The 22,752-nt window shown below is 39.3% G+C and overlaps 1 protein-coding gene across 7 annotated transcripts; it reads right to left on the bottom strand.

Annotated features, from left to right (window-relative positions):
• Nucleotides 1–11: 11 nt before the first annotated feature.
• Nucleotides 12–22,493, bottom strand: ZYG11B (zyg-11 family member B, cell cycle regulator). Of its 7 annotated transcripts, XR_005106783.1 has the most exons (15): nucleotides 22,401–22,493; nucleotides 16,543–16,708; nucleotides 13,373–14,127; nucleotides 10,572–10,712; nucleotides 9,171–9,347; nucleotides 8,942–9,006; nucleotides 8,205–8,304; nucleotides 8,070–8,120; nucleotides 7,297–7,458; nucleotides 7,144–7,191; nucleotides 6,294–6,491; nucleotides 6,150–6,202; nucleotides 5,410–5,507; nucleotides 4,177–4,393; nucleotides 2,991–3,079 (listed from the first exon to the last, which is right to left on the bottom strand). XR_005106783.1 is itself a non-coding variant. In XM_037404537.1 (14 exons), exons 1-14 carry the CDS (start codon nucleotides 22,401–22,403, stop codon nucleotides 533–535), a joined length of 2,097 nt encoding a protein of 698 aa, XP_037260434.1. In that variant the 5' UTR covers nucleotides 22,404–22,493; the 3' UTR covers nucleotides 12–532. The 7 variants fall into 7 exon arrangements, 6 of the variants coding, with proteins under 6 accessions (XP_037260434.1, XP_037260432.1, XP_037260436.1 ...); XM_037404537.1 differs by lacking the exons at nucleotides 2,991–3,079; nucleotides 4,177–4,393 and adding an exon at nucleotides 12–612; XM_037404535.1 differs by lacking the exon at nucleotides 4,177–4,393 and having other exon boundaries at nucleotides 1,080–3,079.
• Between the last annotated feature and the right edge of the window lie 259 nt (nucleotides 22,494–22,752).

Below are 22,752 nucleotides of genomic sequence, written 5' to 3' on the forward strand. Positions count from 1 at the left end.
CTTTTAAAAAAAAAGACAACATGCTGCATCTAAACATTGATAGGAAAAAGAGATCATCGCTCTGAGGAGGAAGTTGACTTACAAACAAGGAAAACTTTCTCATGTTTGCTTCCCATTATCAGTGCTAACTCATCAGACAGAACCATCAATATTAGCATGAGCAGGGGTTTCACCCCAGATGGTGTGAAGAGTGCAGAAGGCTGAGCTGCCACTGCAGCTGACTGAATTTGTCACTTAGGGGCTGGTACCAAAGAAAAGGCAAGGCCTGTGTGCACACATGTATGTTACAGCCGCTGCATCAGTTTATGTGTCATCTCAGGCATCTCCCCTCTCCTCCATCGTCTATTTTCTTCTGTTGCCTGACTAGAAGTTATTTTCTCCCTCTGCTTAGAGGTTCTCCAACACAGAGATGTGCTGCACAATTTAGCTCTATAGCTTTTTACTTCCCTAGACCTGGGCTTTCAAGGAAAAAAAAAAATTTTTAGTAAATAGAGGTTATCAGAATATAGTTAAAATGTAGCTTACCACAATTTCACTTGTGCCAAAAGTTAACCAAACAATTCTGTGGGTGAGGTAACCTTATCCAATGATACAAGTTTCCTGTGTAAAGACCTGCAAAGGTAAAACAAAGTCAGCATCTTCAGCCTTCACAAAAAAAAGGGTAAAGGGCACAGGTGAAATACAAGAGTTTAAAAGTCACTTCCGGAATTACTCTACCCTGGCAGGAATTCCTGAAGCTGCACAGGAATGCAAAGAGACTTTTCTGGAACTGGCACATGCAAGTAAATTCAGTTAATATATACCTCATAGGCATTCATACTTTTCAGCCTACAAGAACTCTGCTCACTCTCTCTTTGCCTGAAGCACACAAACAAAATAAGGGTATGGAAAAATCATTTGCAGTCTCAGTGCTTGCTGGTTGCAGAACTTCATAAAGTGCCATCTTCAGCCCCTGAACTGATGCCACCATCATGTGCATTTAGAGCTGCATGTAGATCTTTCACACACACACAAACACACACACAGTTTTGGTTCAGATTCTTCAAGTTCTCCTATTATTAGGAAAAACCAGTACTGTAAGAGTTTTCATCTTTATTTTAAAAATTAAGCAATTGATTTATATTAATTCTGTTAACACCAATTTTGACAAGTTTTGTGTTCCATTTTATGTTGGAGTTCCATAGCCAACATCTCAGAAGGGTGACAGATAAAGGCTTGCAGGCCATTTTTCAAGCCAACCTTCATAATGCAAAGCTAAAACCAATTTTCTTTCTTTCTGAATCAAGAGAACTGCATGTAACCAGATACACAGGAAAATGCTAGCCAAATTATACCTTTGTACAAAAAGTCATTACACAACATTGATTAAATAACTGGATCGGTACCTTTTGAAGTTCCTGAAATACACAATAACTAGATTATTGAAGATTAGAGGTGATGTTTTTTATTTGAAGGATGGGAGTTGGGAGAAGGAGTTAAAAATAGTAAAATATGGTCATCATGAAGAAACCATCCCTGCTAGTAAGCTACCAACCCTAAGTTTTCTTTTTAAACTTAATTAAGAATATATTTACAGAAGAATTTCTGAATACCACTCAGTTGCCATGGAAATACGGAGACTAACCAGATAAACAAAAACAACTCAAAATTAAACAATTTGAATGGACATGCAGTTTGCTTCCATCACTTGTATTTTATGAGGCATCTGTATGCTGTGCAACATGTTTCATTCAACACCATTTGAAACCCACAGGTAACCAAGAAAGAACTAAGTTGTTACAATTAGCATCTTTATGTAAAATTTCACACTCCACAAAACAATGCAATTGACACAGGGCTTACATAGAACACTGGGTGGTATTTTGCACTGTGATGACCTGGAAATATAATTCACTGCACAATACTGACAGAATATTTACAGAAAACAAACAGAGCAATCGTTATTCTCTTATAAATAAGGTGACCAAATATCCTGGGCCTCCTATCCAAGACACACAATCCACTGCATGATGAAGGTAAGTCAGTAATTTGCACTAATGAGCCTTCTCCTTTCCCTATCAGTATTCTAAAAACAAAAGATAGCCCACACAACCAAAAGCAGTCAAACACCACAACTCCCTTTCTCGTTACCAAGTTTAAAATCTCAAGCTTAGTTCATCCTTTTAGTATTGTATCTCATTTTAATCCTGTTTCTATTGCTTTACTTTAGCAGGTTCCCCTTTCCCTGATGCAATGGCAGTCCCCACCTCACCAAGAGTGGGGAGGACTCAAGAGAGCTGAACTGCAAAAAGGCATTGCGCTAGCAGTAAGGAAAACAAAAGAACACGACTTGCAGGCAGGCAGAAAAGTAAAGTTGAAGACCCCCTTTGTGTTTAGAAGGGTTATGAGACAACGGACATTTCGGTCGCCTTAGTTACAAGTCTCATGGTAACCTGCATGCACGTACTTTTGTTTTAATCTGTAAAAGTGCTGAATCTCACAACCACACACAGTTCTATTCAAACACCAAACCAGTAAACAGCGTTATGAACCGCAATCATAGGGATGAAATCACTTTCTCTCCCAGAAGTCACAAAACAAGATATTCCTAGAAGTCTTTTTTTTTTTTTTCTCCAGATGTGCATATTGGTCTGTACAAGTCCCATCTCTGCACAGCCAGCCGTAGCCCTACAGGCATGACCAGCTCAAGCCGTGACCCTTTACAAGTTGCATATGCGGTTGCCATTAAAGTTGACATTCACCAAAGGTTACCGTACATGGTGCTGGGTACCACAATAATCGGCAAATCACTTTAATGGTGACCACTATATTACAAGTTACTCCAACTACACACACATCAGAAAGGATTATTACAGAGACAATACTCTACACGCCTATGCCCGCAGCTTTCAGTTTGGTTTGTTTTGTTGCTGTTTTCTACTTGGCAGTGGTCTCCCATGACGCATAATGTGTTTTTCCAAACTATCTAGGATGGCAATAGCAATCCTTTGGACATGTGGATCAGTCTGGACGTTTTCCTTGATGTTGTACAAGTGCTGTAAACCACCTTCTTCAATTAACATGCTGCAGTATCTGACAGCTGTAATAAAATTTAAAAAAGGGAATTAAGAAAAATTATCTAGAGTAAATGTAGCAGATACTGTAAACACAGATTTAAATCCACCTTTTGGCTCTGAGACCAGGCAGCATTTAGGACACTTCCTAAAGTGTCCACAGAAGCGCATCTGTACTTTAACAAGTGACAACAGAAGAACAGAGTTGCTTGGACAGGACTCCTATTACAGTCAGGTCTGTTTCCATGTCTGTCTTAGCTGACTGGAAATTGCCTCTCTCTCCCCCCCTGCCTCCTCCACAGGCATTTTAAGTGCATATATATAAATTTTAAGACATGGGAACCAGAAGTACTATAGAATCTACGAGTATCCAAGGTAAAAATATCACCTTTACCAAAATCCTTGGTACAGAACAGTTACCTAAAAATGGTATCAGATATACCACATCATTTGTACAGGCTCGTGGAGTGAACAGGAACTAATTCCTTTGCAAACAGTTTGCCAAACAGTATTGATGGTGGCCTTTAACTAGTTCTAAGTTGCTATGAATGCCTTTTCAGAAATAAAATTGTACTTTCCTTTCCACTTTCATTATTGATTTTAAAAAGTTGAAAGTGCATCTACATCATCTCCAGCATTATTAGGTACAGAGACCAGCTATAAAAAGAGCCACAAGTTTAATGTAACATGCAAGCTTCAGAAGTTGCTACAAAAAGTTCTAGATGACTGTAATGTAATCCACAGAGCATTACCTCAGATGTGCCCAGTTTCACCATTCATCTTGGTGAAGCAACACCAGAGCTGTTTAAATGCTGACATTAAGCATTTCACTGGGATCACATGTACTGCAGTGCTACTAATATTTTAGCTAAACTAGCTCATTGAGGTGGATACGATATAGAGAGACAACAAAAGGAGAAAAAAATAAACAAGAAAAATCAATCATATTAATTCAAGACTGCTTTTCACCCTCATCTAAAAGAGGTCAAAATAAAATGCATCCCCTCTCCAGGCCAAAAAGCCTTCTTGGTGCCAAGCGCCAAAAACTTAATTAAGATTTTCCCCCCAGATAAGTCTTCCTATTTCAGAATTAACCCACTCCGAGGGAAAATGTGTTTATTACATTTGCTACCAAACATGTGATTTCTCTGCAACTTTGTCCAGAAGCTTCCAGCACCAAATACCATCAGAACTAAGCTTCAGAAATACTGTCTTGACATCAAATCAGGAGGACGCCATCCAAGTATTTCCAGCCTCTCCACTCGAGAGAGCAGTTACTGCCAATACAAATCTCTGTGGCATGTTGAAAGCTCAGAGGTTAGAGGAGCACAAAACACACACTAAAAATAAATAGAATAAATAGGACCATATAAGTTAACAGGGCACAAAAAGAAGTTACAGGGCCTTAATTAAAAACTGTTATCCAGAATCTGGCCAGCAAAACAACTTGGTCAGAACTTCAACATGGGCAAAGTCCTCACAGATGTCTGGACAGCGTACCCTGGGAACTCATTACATTTCTCTCATTATGTTTATTACAATACTTCATGTGCAATTATATATTATGCCATGCTATTGTTTGGTCCTGAATAGCTGTCTTTTCCACTGTAGAAATAGTGATTTATGGGACAGGGATAAACAAACACAGATATACTGCTGTCAAGAAGATTTAAAAAAACCTGGCACATAAAATACTTTTAATACTTTAGAGGAAAGCTGCTTTGTATCTGGTAGAAGTTAATGACAATGCACACACATCATACAGATATATGTCAAAAAAAAAAAAAAAAAGGCATTAAAGCCCAGGAAGGTTTGTCCACTCTTACATTTAGGTATGCTCAGGGGATTTATATCCTTTCCCAACACTTGTGCATTTCATCACATGCTCTCAAATAATTTTTGCAGATGGGAAAGACATTAAGAAACAGACCCTCATGTTACAACAAGTTATTGCAAAAATGTGATTAGAGACAAGGATTACCTAAAATTCTCTTCTGATAGTAAGAGATAGCTACCTGCTATAATCATTGTTCTTAATACAAAAGATGTGTTGCCCATTACTGATATTCACATGTCTGAATAAAACCACCTGTGCAAGTCAAAAATGTAGTTAATTTTAACACATGTCCATATTTTGGAATTAGTACTGTGCATTTAAAAGTGAAATTCCTTTAAGTAAAAAAGCATATAAAGAACTTTTACTCTTTTTCCCTGCCCCACTTAGTCAAAGCTTAAATGTGGGTTCTCCAGAGGATTAGGAGTGAATAACCCAGGAATTCTTATTTTTCCCCACTTCATGCTAGTGAATAATACGCTAAGAAATAAGAATTTTAAGGGTAATGTTATCAACACATACGGTTTTTGCTGCAGACGTGCTGCATGGCCCACACTGCCCATAACTGGACACCAGGTGTCATAAAACAGCCAAGTAGTGGAAAAAACGGATTGAAAGACCTATTAAAAAAATAAAAAATAAAAAAAAAAGAAAGGAACAGCAACTCGCTTTACTACTAGATATTATTACTCCAGAGGTCCCATGTTTACTCATTCAGCTACCGGTTTAACTAGGAGAGACATCAACTCGAGTTTTAGATGCAGCAGGCGAGCCTTCTGTTTAAAGACAGTTACTAGCAAAAATCATATACAGAGGCTATGTGGTATGCTTTTACCATAGCATTTGGATACCTCCTGCTCCTTAAAAACAGGAGTAAAACCAGCAGAAATTCTAAGGATTAGGTGGACAGTAATTATCTAATTGTACTTTCTGGCCTCAAGCTTCTTTATCTAGGATAGATAATGCTAACCCAGTGTTAGCCAATATAGACTTAGACACAAAGATTAACCAGTAAGGTTTTTAGGCATGCAGCTGAATATCTTGAATAGAAAAGCTGCAGAACAACAATACAGTTTTCTTTTACAGGAGACCCTGACTTTCTTTGGTCACAAAGGGAAAATTAAGACACTGTATATTTTAAGCCAATAGGTGTTTTTCCAGTGGACAAAACCATGTCTGGCTAGCAGCTCACTCTGCTTTGGGAACAAGTTTTAAACCTAGTTAAATTTATTTTCCAAACCCCAAATCAAGCCAGTACTTACCTGTAAGCCACCATCTCACATTCTGGGGTTGGCCAATTCAAAATGGCAGAATGCTGCAAAATACAGAACCAAGAACACTCATTGTTAAATACAAACACTGAAAAAATAAGAAGAGTATGATAAAATCCATCATCATTTCTGTACCAGCTGTTCAAGCAGAGATGTCCTCTGGCTCCGACTGAGTGTCCAGGCCTGCTCTCCTCGAGATATCAAATGAGCAATAATCCCTGCTGCAAAGTAGCTAACTTCCACCTCCACACTGTGCAATAATTTACTGATGTGGTCTATGAAGTCCTTCCACATTAATTCAGAATGGAGCTCTTTAACTTCAGCTATATTATTCTGGAGGGGGAAAAGAAAGAAAAGAGAAAATATCAATGGAAAGAATACTATATAAGGGAGATAAACATATAAGTTTGAATTACATTGTGTAAACACACACACATAAACACCAGGATGAGATCTTCATACATCCAGGTGGTCACACTAGATGCCAAAATACTACTTCTGCTTTTGAAAACTCCTCCAGTCTAATGCAGGAATTTGCCTCAAAATAAAGGTTTTCTCATAAGTAATTTTAGGCCGTTAGCATGCAGACTACTCTAAACTAAAGGCTAGTTTTAACATTCTCAAACACAATTTCATAAATTTCAGTAGTACACAATTCTAAATTCCACTGATTTTCAACCTACTTTTTGCGTGTGGACTCATCTGAAGCCTCACTCACTGGCCTTTCTTTTTGTTTACTTTAACCATCAATTTCAATATAACTAGTGCTTTTGGAGAATTGGTAAAACAGTAAAAAAAAGTTTCAGTTGTAAAGAATGCACACTATAAAGATTAAAGAAGAATGTAAAAATATTAGGCAAGTTTTCAGATTTACATGGGCTATAAAAAATTTAAAAATCAATTTTAAAAATACATATTTCAGAGTTTGGGGGGGGGGGGGGGTGTTTGTTTTGGGTTTGGTTTTTGGTTTTTTTCTTCATCTCACCAGAAGTCCAAGAACTTTCTGTTGGATGGATGATTCAGATGGAAAAGACTGTGGAAAAAAGAAACAAACTACAGGTAACCATTTGTGCTTATTATTGAAGCAATGTTAATTATAAATGTATGTTGATAGTCCACAAACAAAACTACTCCTCACCTCCAAGACTCTCATGAAAAGTTCTAGCCCTTGATTTTCAATGAAATGCCGACATGTTGTTGGTGATTCATCAGTGAGGTTCCAAAGTGCACTCAGTGTGAACTTGAGAGTAGTATCTACAAGATTCTGATTTGTTTTCTGTTTAACTATTTGTAGAAGTTGCTGGAAGAAAAAAAAAATAAAAGCGCCCCAGTTATGACTCCACATCAAAAAAACGTATTCGCTCCTCTGCCTCTTTCTGCACTGACTGGGGTAATGCATAGCTATCATTTCTATGCAGAGTAAAGATCTACATGTTTAGGGTCAAAATATACAAAATAAAACAGCTATTAAACTTTTTACCTCCTCTTTGAACATGGTTGCCTGCTACCGGAATTCCTTTGTTTTCACCATAATTACATGTGTAAGATGGCACAAAGCCATCCACAGAACTCCGGACCCCACATGAACATTGACAGCATGAACAGTTTACTTCAAATACTCTTTTTGAACATCTTTCGTCTTGTACAATGGATTTCAAATCAAGAGGTGGCTTGCTATTTTACTTTTGTATTAATTGTGTCAAGATTTTCCATTTTGGCTGCTTTTCATCCTCTGATACTATCTCTAATAACTTCTCTAGGCTTTTCTCTTCTGAAGAGCTTTCACATAAATACAGATTAATACAAAATAAATATGAGAGAGAATTCTAAGAATGTATCTTTACAGATACTGTTAGCATGAAGAGCTGGAGAGGATGGGATTTTTGACTGCCAAGAAAGTATCTAACTTACCCTAACAATGAAGAGTTCTGCACCAAGTTGAGCTGTTTGCTCTGTTGAAAGCTGTAAATAAACAAAACCATATCAACAATTATTTTTTAGACTTCAGAAATATTATCCTATGATCTCAAAGCTTAAATTTTGTACCTTTGCAGCAAGAATGGAAATTATGGCTACAGCCATCCTTTGCATGTTTTGATCTTCATGATTACACAGCCACTGCATAACAAGTTTGGCTGCTTCAAACCTGGAAGTTAAAAAATATATTTATTTTTCAGAAGTCTCATAAGGCTTCGTAAAAGAAAGATGTACACAGATAACGCATCGGATAGAAATGCATGCAAGACAAAAGAAACTGGGAGAAGTATGCCTCATACCAAAACAAATAGTAGAACACACAGTGAAATCACAGGTATCGCATGAGCCTCTGTCAGCTTTGTGTTGTCTGCTTAGGGTCTCTTACTTCTAATTATGTATCAAAGTGCACAGGAATTGCTTCCAAAGAAGGAAGAAAAATTTGGCACAATCTTCTAAAACATCAGACCAACACACTTCAAAGCATTTGGACAAAACTTTAAGTAGAAAAATGTCTGCAAAAAGCAATCCTGTAGTTCCCCAGAGGAATCCCGACTTTTGTAACACGCAAGTAGTGATAGACCCATTCAGGGAAAGTAAAACATACCTGTATGTCAAAGGATTTTTTCAGACCTATATTCAATTTTGAATTACAGGCCCAAAATAACATAGGCCAGACAAATTCAGTATGCTGGAATGATTTAAACTGAGCAAAACTGAAACCAGAAACAAACCTTCTGAAGGTACAGACAACAAGAAAAAATATTTTGCAATGCTACAACCCATTTTAACTGACATGTAAAACTTGCCTGTTAAATGGAACATCCTGAAGGATTCTGTCACTGCATAGTGAAAGAAGGCAATTCTTTTGCAGCTATAAGAAAAAGAGTTACTTCAGAGACATACATATTTCAGAACACTTTCTTGCTATGAGTTATTAAACATACTTCCATGGGGTCACGCGATGTGGAGAAACCTTTAAGGTCCACAAGACAGGGAATCCTACTGAAAAAAAAAAAGAAAAATTTTGCTTTTTACCTGTTGATGATTTGGGAAGTGTTCCATGGCCTTCAGAAGCAAGTGAGTGACATCAGCCAGAAGTCGCACAGGCATGCCTGCCGCTAAATCTTGCTTGGTTAGGTTAAAGACACACGCACTCGCTGCTAACTGCACAGGCAAGTTCAGGGGGTGATTTCTCATTCCAATAACCACAAGCTGAAACGCAAGAGTTTTGCAGATATTACACATTTGCCCACATACCCAGAGAGCAATCCACTGTTGCTTGAGGCCACAACAATGACCCACAGCACCCCAACTTCTGCCTCCCTTTTACTTAAGTGACAAATCCATCTGGTGTGATTTTCATTCTCAGGAGGAACATTTCCTTCTGCTCAGTGATTCAAAGCTGACAACTTTTATTTCTCCAGGTCCTTTTGCACAGGTTGTGGCTGCATGGAATGCAAGAGATTCCTAGAAAGGTCCAGGGTTTGCTTTACACACTGAAATAAAAATCACCAAACCCTTTCAGAGCTGAATGAGGTAGGACAGAGTTTCCGCAGTGTAATGGTAATGATGTAATAGCTTCTCGTGTGGTGCCTAGCCATTTCAGATCACATCCTAAACTGCTAGGTCAGGATGTATTTTTCACAGCTTCTTCCTGATTTTTTTTCCCCTATGTACGTTGATTGTGATCTCACCTATTTTTCTTGTTGACTATTGATTGCCAAAGTTTTTTTGATATTGAAGCCAGCAAATTCAAAGTAATTTGTCCCATATCAAATAGGATAGGAAAAACAAAAATAATTTGTCTTACTGATGCCTCTTTTTATCATCACAGTAAAAATTAAACCATCTCTGGTGTTCTAGACATGGAAAGCCAATACCTAGAATGATTTCTAAGGAAGTTTCTAGTATTTTCCAAGTTAGAGCCCAATATGGAACACCAGTTAGTTACTCGCTTGCTATCATAGTGACAGGTGACAGTGAAAGAAATACCACTGAATGCCTTCCTTGTAACAATAAGGAATAATATAACTGTTTTGTAAGCATCAGCAGAAGGGACTGTTGTACCTGGGAAATAAGACTAGACAGACCTTTGATTTGACCCAGTACAAATAGGTTCTAATGACAGAATTCAGCATCTGAAGAAAAAATTCATCTCATATTCAAAGTTACATGAAAAAACTAATATAGTTGCTACTAAATTTAGATACTATACATTATTCCAGATCAATTTTACCTAACATAAAACACTACAGGGCATCTTCTACATCACTGTTGTTTAAATAGTTGTTAATCTTTACGCAACATTACAACATTAATCTTAAAAATCACAACCTAAAATTGTACAAGCTTATAAAATACTTTATAGCAGGTGTTTGAGGATGGGCTCAGTTTAAGGAACACTGCATGACAATCACCAAAACCATGTTATTTTACCTTTAAAATTTCAGGCTTTGTTTTTTCCATTACATGAGTCAGGCTGAATAAATGAAAGAGAGCTTCTCTCACAAAGAAGGCCCGTTCACTGTAACGCTTTAATGCCTCAGAAATCTGAGTTTCATTTGCTTCTCCTGACACCTATGAACAGAGAAATAATCTTTAAAGATGTCATCATTATACTTTACAAATTTTGTTCTTAAAAAGTGCAGAACTGCAGTTTCAAAGGTGGTGATATTTTTAGCCAAATCCTTCAGTAAGCAAGTGATTATTTTATCTGGCCATATTAATCCAGAACTATACAAACTTCAAACATTCTTCAAAAATAAGAATCTGCATTCTAAGCCAAAATTAGGCTTCAGGCATGTCTTTAAGCAGAACTGCATGAAACCACTAAGCAAAAGTACCGTTTCTTAACTAAGAAGTTAAAAAGCTTACAAGCTGCTTATGGTGCACCAAATGCCTAAAAGCACTATTTGTAACTGAATGCTCTGTCAAATGCGGCTGATCAATTGATGAAGATGGTATTCTGGCTGTAATTTTTTGGCTCTGGGTTCTAGCTCTAGAGAGAAAAAAAAAAAAAAAAAAAAAAAAAAAAAAAAAAAAAAGAGACTTCCATTCTTTGTCTACATCAAGTTTCCCATAAGCTGTATCTGTAGCGATAGCTTTCCAGCACCATATTAAAGAACCAACTCAAGCTCGCTGCAAAAGAAGTAATTCTTAAAACCTAAATAATTCTTAAAAGACTAAATACAAGTGAAAACTAAACAACGAGCTAACTTAGGTAATACTGCATTAGAAGCTATAAGCTGCTGACTAATATGAGTTTAAGTTCAGAATATTAAATCAGCAACTAGCTGCAAATTTTTCCACTTCCCAATCCTATATTTTCCATTTAACTATATTTTATCTACTTGATAACTGTACGTTGTGTAACTGTAGATGGTTTGTTCCTCAGTTCTACTATTTAATGAATCATTGCTGCAATCACTATTTCTTAAAATTCTTAGGGAAGCATACAGAACTTGCTCTACTTAACGTGTCACATAAGGGAAAGCAAATGTTCATAGACTGAAGTGTTATATTCTGTGCATCCTGTATTGTATAAAGCCAAATTTTTGGAAACTTGCTAGATCAGGAATATATTACAGCCTTGAGAGAACTGATACCATCTTGGATTTTGTTTTATATTCTCTACTGATTAGAATAGGGCAATCATATTCACATGTTTTGCAGCCAATTATACACTATATGAAGAATTTCCACTTGGCTTCACATTCCCAACTATGTCTGCATCATGTTCAATCTTTCAAGAGTTTTCTATAACCAAATTTCACAGGACTGCTGTAAGGACAGTAACATTTTACGTCTGCTCTCTCCCCGGCTGCTGTGTCCTGTTTATTCTTTAGCAATATCTAGACTAAGCAGCTGAACATTTCAGTAGAGTCAGTCACGAATTTCAGCACACACACACACCCCCCGGCAAAAAAATCCCCCAGTCAGTGCCTACAGTCTCTTCTTGACAACTATACCTTAAAATATATATATATATATGTGCAAACTGCTTTTTGCTAACTACACCGCTACAAGTCCATCATGATTTTCACATTACTAGAACCTTCTTCCTTCTTGCCTGCCTTTTCATAGCACAGTCACCTGTATGAAGCATATATCCTACATAACAAGGATTATGTTAATTATTTTACACCAAACATGAGGTATAACTTCCTGACAACATACACGATCACACCAAATAGGTTGCTTTCTCCAACAATGCATTTCAACATTCATACCTACCACTACCCACTGTGACAACTAAGTACTCCAGAGACTTGGTCATTATCAACTGTCAAAAGTTCCAGGGTGGTGGTGGTGGTGGGGAAGTTATAAAGTTGAGTAGCCAAGTTACCCCAAAACTGAAGTGCAAAACTCAGCTTGCACAGGAAACAGACTAAACTATGGACACATTATGCAAACTCTACTTCTTTCTCTCTGCGGTCTCCATCATCCTCATGGCACAGTAGAAAACAAAACTCAAGAGTCAAAAATTATATACCAGTGACATGTCTAAACCACCTCTTTTTCTTCTTTAATTCTGACCCCTTCATAGCAGGGACAGCACAGGCTCATTCTTCAGTAAGTGCGTGCATACTCTACACAACAGGGAAACATCCTGCTGCCTGGCACCAAAAGATAAATAAATGCAAACAACAGTTCATCCTAAGGGGCTAAGTAATTTAGGATTTGTTCAAGAGGAAGTTTTTTTATCCTAAGTAATTGTTCCTTACATGTTCATCACCAAAAGACCTTTCAAGGTGGGTAGAAATGTAATAGGAAATTGAAGTGGTGATGGAGTCCAACAGTAGCTCAGTTATTAAGTTTTATTTTATCTGCTGCGTTAATCATGAACTGCTCCAAGTTTATGCAAATTGTACCCCCACCTCTTACATATTGCTGCCTTATGCTAAATATTGTGCTGGAATCCAGAGATTATTATTCCAGTAAATGACTTCAGACTAGACAAAGTTCAGCTCTCTTCGATCAGATATGTTAATTCAGGATCTAAAGCTCACTGAAAAGGCACAGAAAATAGATGCTTCTTACAATAGTTATTATGTAAATTTAGCAGTTTCTGTACCAGAATTAAGTAGCAATTTGACATAAAGTCAGTAATTACAATTAACAATTAAAAAAATTATTCTACAGCCTCCTGAAACACCCACATACATTTGTCACAAATTATTAGTTCTATTTTTCCTGCACATTGTAATTTTTCAGTAAAATTAATTCCCCCACTTAACCTTTAGGTTTCCTTCGCCTGTTAGGAATTCTGAGTAGCCAGCATCAGTAGCTAGCAGTCCTACAAACTGCATTGTGGGCCGTTGCTGAATAAATGCTTCTACAGCTTTATCTGTAACATGTTTTCTTCCAGAAATGTCCAAAGACACAAGGTTAGGCAAGATATCTTTCTGTTCCAGTAAACGAAGTGCTATGTCTGATGTGAACTGTTTGTCATCTGAAATATCAAGGTGATTCAGGTATTTTAGTTGTCTTATAACATCCAGAATCTGGGTTGTGGTCATTTTCAAGCATTTCAGGTGGTGCATGGTCAAAGACTTGAGTCGGTCTTTGCAGGTGAGGAGTGCCGTTATGTCAGTGACAGAAGTGTTCGATATATCCAGACTTTCCAATCTAGGAAGGGAAGCAACATCTGCCAAGTCCTCGTTGTAGAACAGAACATTGGTAATACTCAACACACGAAGCCCAGACAACTGACTGAAGCACCTCTCGTATGGGTCTTCCAAAGAAAGAGTTAGTGAGTTCAGCACAAGGCACTGCAGATTTTGTTGGATCCATTTATTGCTGCCAAGTCCACTTATAATGTCTGTGATTGTTATATCTGCATTCACCCCAGTAGCATCAAGTTCTACCAGCTTGTGATGGCAGAATGCTTTCCGGAAAGCCACAGCAGAGATTTTCGCTTTCCGGATACAAGCTCGTTTCAAACGCATCTGGTTGCCTCGGAAGATGCCCACAGTTCCGTCATTCAGAAGCCCTGATGGAGAACAGCATTAGTGTTTGGCTCTACTGTTAGATAGAGCATCACTTTTATATTAAGAACCCAAAGGGTACAAAGCATTAACAAATAAAATTAATTGCAAAGTAGTTTGTCTTGGACCATTACAACACTGATCCCAAAATTTTGTATTTGAGATTCCACTTTTAATATTACAATCATACTTCTGGAAAACTCCAGGTATAAAAATAGGAGACAGATTAAGGTGTAGTTTGATTTAGAACATGGAACGTGCAATAAATAAAATGCAGGTATGACTCAAAAACATTCACACTGCTGCCTGCATTTTCTCCATTTTCTCACTGAACTGGTTAGAAATGTGCTAAAAACAAAATTTCAAAATTCCTGAAAGTTATTCTTCCCTGGTCACAGTTCCATTAACCTTAAGATAGTACCAGTACCAGCAATCAATGACCAGTTCTCATCTCACTGTAACTCAATTTAGCATTTGATTGAATTCATAAGTAGGATCAATACACTAAACTAAGCTAATTAAGTCCTTCTATATATCCCTCACGAAGAAGGTAGGAGTGTTGCTCAGAAACAAGCTGAATGTGAGAAAGAAACCTAAGAAGTGATTCAAAGAGGAGAACGAGGAGGACAAGGCAAGGGTGGAAAAGAGAGAAAGACAGCAATGAAAAAAGGAAACACAACAATCTTGTTTGAGATTATCCTTTTGCTCTGTAGCAAGAAGACTGCATAAGCAGTCTTTTCCTGCAGCATACTGGCAACATCCTAACTGAAATAATGCATTTAGTTCCATGAACAGGATTATTCAAAATGCATTGAAAAGACCAAGATTTCTTATTTGAATCTTATCAACAGAAGGATTATTGCTTTATAGAAAGCGGTATGAGAAGGGTATGGTTGCACAAGCACGCACACAAAAGGAATAAGAATAACATGTCCTTCTAGTTTCACTCTAGGTTATAAATGTCAACACTCCTGTTTTTTTATCTCCCATCTTCAAGCATACTGAACATAGAAAAATGCAAAGTATTTTAATAAAACCACCATTGCCACTACAGTTTGGATTTCAGTTACAAGTTAGTAATTGCCTCTGTGACAAAGTCAAATTAATATTAAGATTTGCAGACTTCTGAAGAGCAAATGGTTTAAGCATTTCTGACCAAGTAGTCAGGGCGTTCCTCTTCTGCAGAGAAAGTAAAAATATGGGGTGAAACAAGTGGTACCCGGCAGAAAAAGAAAAATGTGATAAATAATTATAATTTGCTTAAAGTTTTGCTAAATTACTTCTTAATTTTTTGCTCATCTTTTCATTTAAGGATCAAGTTAGGCTCTCTCACTGGCCTACCTTAGCCACACTCTGTTTACCTGGCACGCACTTTTCTTCAATCCTGTACTGACACAGTGTTTGTGATGTTTCTGTGTCTGGAACTGCCTCCATCACTACTAGCACTGGTAGTAAATTTCTGGTAACTCAAGTTTCCTTGAACCCAATTTCTTGGGACCACTAAAAAATTACTTATCAGAAAGTAGCACGTGTTGAAGGTTTTTTTTAATTTTTCTTTTTTTCAAGGACCATTCCTTCTGTTATAACTGAATAGAGCAACTTGGGATAACTAGAATACCAGTATTTGCACAGTAAGACCCATTCAAATCTGCACCTGTAGGTCAGGGTGCTCGGTCTGCTTACAGGAATTTCTCTAGTGTCATGTCTCATCTCTTACTAAAAGTCTTCAGGACTGAGTGTCCTGCCTCCTCTCTAGGGTAATCTACACATTCACTATTTTCATGCTAAGAAGCTGTTATTGAGACAACATTCTCCTTTGCCATGCTTAAAGCAAACAAAAGGGCAGCCCTCTCACCAAAGATGTGCTGACAGACAACACGATAGGTCAGCATGTAAAATGTACCATCACCACAAAGTGGCTTTCACTGATGTTTATACTACTCTTGAAACTGACTGCCTTCAAATAAATAATTCCACTTCAACAAAAGTTCTAGAAGAGATGAGAAGGTATCTTAATGAAAATGACAAGATCATTTCCTAGTTTAATCACAAGGACACACAGTAAAGAAAATTCAGTTAATTGCTCTGCAAGAGATAATGAAATGTTTGAGTGCTGCTAGAAGTAGTAGAATCAAATACATATTTTTTAAGTGATTGAAAGAATTAAGGAATGTTCACTTAAAGGAACATTAAATTAAAATCATAAACCCAAAACAAAGGACCTTCTATTTAGAACTATCTGCATGACGATGTAACATTCAGCTGAAGCGGTGGAAAAAAAAAAAATTTCTCTATTAAGAGATTAAGGAACACAGTTTTAACAGCTGCCACAGCAGATTCTGCTAGAAAATACACCAGAACTGCAGTGTCACATTCCAGTAAAATATTTTCACTGATGACCCATAAATAATTGTTTTTACCATGAAATGCCATCGTCTGCAGCAGTCGATCAGCCACTTCTTGAGGAAACATTCCTGGCTCCTGCAAGCATAGCGTTCCATCTTGCCTTTCAGTGCAAAACTTCTCTAGGTTGGCAGTCAGGAAATTCAAACAGATATCAAGTAAAGAATAAGGAGAAGCTTCCTCCTATCATATGCAAAAAGCAACAAAACAAAGATTTAGTCAAACCATTCTCTCTATGAATCTTCCATTACTCAATAATATTGTTTTTAGGCTAATGATTCTGTTTCGTTAGTCTGATTCTCGTTGAAACAGGCAAACGTTACAAAAAGATATCTCCCTTAGAGCCACGCAAAGTCAGGTCACACGATAAACTGGCAAAACTGATGGGCAGCCTCCTCCCCACCGTCACCCCCAGAACAACATCCAGTCTGGTCCGCCATGCTTCAGCCCTGCTTGTGTTCACAGAGGAAGAAAAGTAATTCCTGATAAGATCATTTGAATTTTTGAAGTCTACTGGGAATTAATCAATCAAGACAGACTGAAAAAAATTTAAATCAAATTTTATTTCTTGATTTAAACTATTTCTTTTAATTTTTCTGGTGAGTCACCCCAGTCTACTACCAACCTAGATTAGAAATGCAGATAAGTTTCATATGCTGTTAGGAGCATTTTTGATACTGAAAGGGCAGCTAGAACTTCAGATCAAAAAAAGGAAACTCAAAAAGAAATATTTTAATTCCAAATTTTGTGCAGCAATAGAGTAACAAGTATTATAGAATTCCTTCTGATTATAGATACCAATTCACTCCTTTTTATGCCAAGCACTGGGAAATCATCTATAATAGAACGCCAGGTACAAAGGACAAGGCAGAATATAAATTCGAGCTTTTCCTTCAGAGTTTGAGACTGTACATTGATATACAAACATCTCAAAGGTTTTTTTATTCCATGTCTAATAATAGCCTACTGTTTTCAGTCACACAGATTAATCAACATAAAGAATGACTCGCAGCACTGTGAATCATCCCCAGCCTTACACAAAAGAAGGCCGAGTGACTGGTACATACTCCCCCAGACAATATTGAAAATAACAGCATCAACTGATGCCAGATCTCATCTGTAGGAAAAAATGTAGCTTCCCTTTTATACTGAAAGTCCTGGATAATTTCACCTTTCTTTTCTAGCTCATTTAAATTCTCCTTCTGTTGCTTCATCGGCCTAATATGCGCATCATAGAAGTACAGAAATACGTAAAAGTTTATATAGAAGAAATACAAAGAAAGTGACAGACATAAATCTTCTAAAATAAGGTGCATATATTTGAAAACTGGGAGGTACCACGCTAAGGCAAAGATGGAATAGAGCTTGTCATCAACAATGGGAGACTGCAGTTTAGTGCCTCCCGAAGACTTAAGCAGAGGTTTGGGAACTAGAAACTCCAAATTATTCAAATACAAGCTCTTTCTGCAGCTTTTGACATGCTCCTTCCAGCTCCTTTGACTCGATTTTGCCAAGTGATTAATTTTTATTCTTTCATTTAAAGCTTGATGATTACATTTTGTTGTTGAAGAAAGAGGAGTTACTTTGTGATGCAACTTGCTCACATTACCAAAAACAGCAGTTTTGGCTGTCTCCAATCCTAAGCTGCTACAAAAAGGCAAGACAGAATTTGGAACTGTTAATATCTTTTATTTCTTTATAATGTGCAACAATGCCTAAGTACTTCTGAGGAGGAAAAAACAATGAATTATTTTTAAATAGTACATTTTTTAAAGGAAAGGGGAAACATTTCTTTTAACCTAAAATTAATACACCACCACGAGGATTTATACAACTGCCAATTCAAACAAAAATCAGAATCCTTACTCCAAGGTATGTGAAAATTATTCCCATTGAAGCAAAGCCATCCTTCTCTCCCATTAGATCTTGTGCTTCTAATGTGATGCTTAAATATGACAAAACTAGAACACTGGCTCTTTCACTCCTTCTGGCACTGTTCCATAATTTCTGCCAGAAAAGTTAAAACACTTTTATATATCAGTGAGCAAACTCCAATGAGAATTTTTAGCCTTGCAGATAGGCCACTAGCATATGACTCAGAATATTTTTTCAACCAGTACCTCTAACTGGCTAATCTGCAATTTGGAGATATTGTTCTAATTTTCATATAAAGTAATCACTGTAGAAGTCCATATAGAACATCTCCATACAATAAAGGAACAAAATTCACAAGCAAGCATCAATTTCATTTGAAAAAAACACAGTATAAATTTTATGAACTCCTTTTATACCTGTTACAGGAGACATTTGTAATCTTTCTTCAACTTGTTGCCAAAAGGCTGAAGAAACACCTAACAAAGGCTCCTGAGGTAACTGAGGTAGGTAGGCTAAACATTTTTATCTGTATCTAATGAAGTCCCTTAACAAGCATCATAAAACCAGCTTCCTAGACTGTCTGCTACTGAAACAGAACAGCTTGACCACAGTCTGTAAACCTTTTATGTGAGCTAGCAGCATTCCTTTTCTCAACTTCTCTTTACTTAAAGAGAATATGTCCAGTTAAAGACCTCATAGTAAAAGTGTTCAGTTGTATTTAAGCACTTAGAAGGTCAGGATTTAAGTAGTTCCTTTCTCTAGCTATACTTCTGAATGTCAACTTGAAAACAAACCTGGCATTTGTTTTCTGCTCATTTCACTTTCTGGTTCTAATACTCTAACGAGACACTGTAAATGTGTGTCAACCGTAGTGCAGGATTATTGTTTTCTATTTAATAAAGATCATCCAGCAATATTTGAGTAGACTTTTAGAATGTATAGCTGACTTTTTCACAGCCATCTTAATTACCTGATATTTCCATGTAACCTCACAGTTTCTGTCATCCTATCAAAATAAGTGGCCAGAAAAAAAAATATTCCTCAAATCACAGAATTACGCATTACCTGATGCAAGTCTGGGCATCTTTATGAGCTCAAACACATACGATGAGCAATCGGGCAGATCTAAAAGCAACTAGCTTATGGATTAGTACAAAAAAACCAGAATAATTGCATTTAGATGGTCTTTTAAAGGCTTATTTAAATTACAACTGTATAAGTGCATAACATAACCAAGGCAATAAAAAAAAAAAGTGTCTGGGGTGTGGGGGGAGTAAACTGCATGGCTACTGGCATCTAACAGTAATCCAATACACTAGCAGACTGAAATGCAATAGCTACTTCAGGGTGATGTTACCCAGTTCAGCTTACAGCTCACACATTAGTGTGGTTGGAAAGGTTCTCAGAAAGAACATTATCCTCCACATTTTCTTTTAAAAACTCCTTGAATCAACTTTAGATATTTCTAGAGTATATTTAACTTGTATTTCAAACCACAATTAGAAAGAAAAAAAAAGGCACTTAAGGGAACATATTAAAATATCTGGAATAACTTAGAGAATCTTGAGCCCAACATTATGCCTAGATTAACTGGCTGAGCGCAAGTATTAAAACAAAATCCTGTTCCTTTGGGGAAGCATCACCACGCAACCACAGTCATTAAAAATCAAACCTTTTCTTCCATAGGTAATTGGGGGGGTGGTGGGGGGGGGGTGTTCTCCCCCCCACCCCCCAATAAACCAGGATATAACACTGAAGACAAATACCAACTTCAGCTCTAACAAAACCACTTCTGTGACGTACTCCCCAATTTTTGTACTCAGTCGCAGACTCAGTATTACAAAACCCAAATGTGTGTATGCCAGGCCCACCTGCTTTTTTCTCTCTGAAGTCGTGAAGGAAATGGGGTACAGGATAAGTTTTTAAATTGAGGCACTTATTTCTCTCAAAAAATTAGCAGGAAAATAAGAGGCAATTATAGAGCCTTCGTCTTTGGCGTTGGACATACCACATTTCTAACTGTTTTCCACCTCTCCACAGCTCCAAAACTTTATTACTTTCTTAATGTGATCAAGAAATAGCAACTCAAGTAAAAGTCATCAAAATTCTTCTCAGAGCTAATAAAAGAAAAGGCAGTGAAAAATAAACAGTTCTGTGATTTATGTTACGAAGAAAGCCTTGTGATTATCCTGCTCAAATTAAACTGAAGGAAACAGATGTAGGCAATTTATTAACCAAATTCAAGGAAGGATTATACTGAAAACTCTCATTTAACTATCCTGGCACAACAAGTAAGAACTACACTGCTGCTAGTGACACAAGTTGGCAGAGGTCAAGAGAGGTCTAAAATTAAATACTGCCACATTAAAACTATGTAGTAAGGCCACTTATTTCAAGATTAACATCAAGAATGTCAGATAAGAGTTCATCAGTTAGAAATGACTGGAGAGAAGAACCTGAATGGTTTGCTTAACCACAAGAAAACAATGTGAGATGGCCAAAAAAGGTATCAGAAGCATCAAGCAAAAATAAGGAAGTAGTATGTAATTTTCAAGACACGGGAATCTCACAGGGCCATTTACATCAAGAGATGCTCGCACCATTTCAATTTGAACATAACAGCTAACAGAATGCTCTGGGGAAACGAAAGATATTGGGAGCAGGAAACAAAACCAGCTTTCCTTAGCTTAGCAAATCAAAAGGCTAGAGAGATGAATGCCACCTGTAAATACAGCACAGTGAACAAAACCTATGGAAGGAAAAAAGCTGTTAAGGTGAAGCACAGTGCCAGAAACGGCAACAAAGGTGCACAGAAATGCCATGAATATGCCGCGAATTTAGATATCAGTACATAGCTCCAAAACGTCAAACAATGAAAAGAGAATTTTTGCTATAAATTTAGATGGCAGTACATAGCTCCAAAACGTCAAACAACGAAGTACTATCCTTAGTCCACTGAATAGAAGAGCAGGCACAAAAGCCACCTACTTTTAAAATAAAGATAAAACGTTTTTTGAGGTTTTTTTTTATACCAAGGGATGAGACCAGATAACCCGGGGAGCTCCCGCCTAGTCCTTTAAAAGCAGTATATATGCACACTCATCTCTCGGAGAGGCACTCAGGACAGCACCCGGGGCAGCCGCATGGTCCGTTCGGCGGATCTCTGTACCACAGCAAGGCTGTTTCAGCCTCGCCGGTGCCGGCCGGCTCCGCGCTGCGGGAGCGCTGCTCGCCCCGCACCGCCCGGCCAGGCCCGCGCCCCGCGGAACCGTGCGGCTGCCCGGGCCGCCCGCACACAGCGCGCCCGGCGGGGAAGGGCCGGGCTGCCCCCGGGCCGGCGGCAGGGTGCGCCGGGGGAGCCGAGGACGGCTGCCTGCCCCGTCCTGTCCCTCACGCCGTCCCGGCTACCTGCGCCGCTCGGCCCCGCAAGGTGCCGCGAGAGGAGCCGGTCAGCGGCAGCCGGGCCGGCCGTCACCCTCGCAGCGCGGTGGCGGTGCCGGGCGCCAGGCAAGGCTGCGGCCGCCCCTCGGCGTGGCGCCAGGTCTCGTCTCCCCTCTGGCGGGTCTCGATCACCCGTTTATATAAGCGGCCAGGCGGCAGCCGCCGCGGTTACGCAACAGCGAGGGGACCGGGGCTGCCGGGCTGGCCCGGCGGCACCTGCGTGCGTGAGGGGACGGGCCCGACGCCGGCCCGCGCGCGGGTCTCCCCTGAGCGCCAGCGCGGGGAGGGGGGGGACACGCGCGGCCAGGCCCGCCTCGCGCCCGCTCCCGCCAACAGCCTCACCTGCCCGGGCGCGCGGCAGCCCCCACCCGCCCGCCCGCCAGAGCGGGGCTCGCGGTGGCGCCGCCATAACGGCCCCGTCCTCCGCGGCGGCGGTTCGCCTTAGCTCCCCGCGGCTCCCTGCGCCCGGCTCCGCCACCCCGGGGCGGGGGGCAGCCGCCCGTCCCACCCGCCCCTCAGCGCCTGCCTCGGCCGGGCGCTGCCCGCGGCGCGCACTCACCATCGCGGCGCTGGGTGCCGGCGGTGAGCTCCCAGCCAGCCGGCTCCCGGAGCTTGGCTTTTTTTTTTTTTTTTTTCTCCCCTTCACCCCCCCGTGTTTTTCCTCCCCCCCCCCCCCCGCTCCGACCTGGAAGTGAATCTGCCTCAGCCGCTGGGGAAGCTGCGCTAGGCCCGCCTCCCTTAAAGGGGCCGCGCCAGGCAGCCGCCGCCTGCTCTGCGTGTCAGTAGGAGCCTTAAAATTCAGGTTTAAAGGTGAAAAAGCGCCAAGTGTCAGGGAACGGGTCTGGCGCTTGGCGAAGCGAACGGGCATCGGGGGTGCCGGCCCTTCCCTGAGGCCCAGCTGCGTTCCTCAT

Source organism: Falco rusticolus, chromosome 11 (assembly GCF_015220075.1).
Source record: "Falco rusticolus isolate bFalRus1 chromosome 11, bFalRus1.pri, whole genome shotgun sequence".
NCBI classification, from domain to species: domain Eukaryota; kingdom Metazoa; phylum Chordata; class Aves; order Falconiformes; family Falconidae; genus Falco; species Falco rusticolus.

Bases quoted from the DNA above. Each gene is read 5' to 3' on its own strand.
- ZYG11B (XM_037404535.1), bottom strand. The intron at 14,128-16,542 runs GTAAAAACAATT...GTTCTCCATCAG, and splicing joins GCAGACGATGGCATTTCATG to GGCTTCTGAATGACGGAACT. The intron at 8,121-8,204 runs GTACAAAATTTA...GTTTATTTACAG, and splicing joins TTTCCATTCTTGCTGCAAAG to CTTTCAACAGAGCAAACAGC.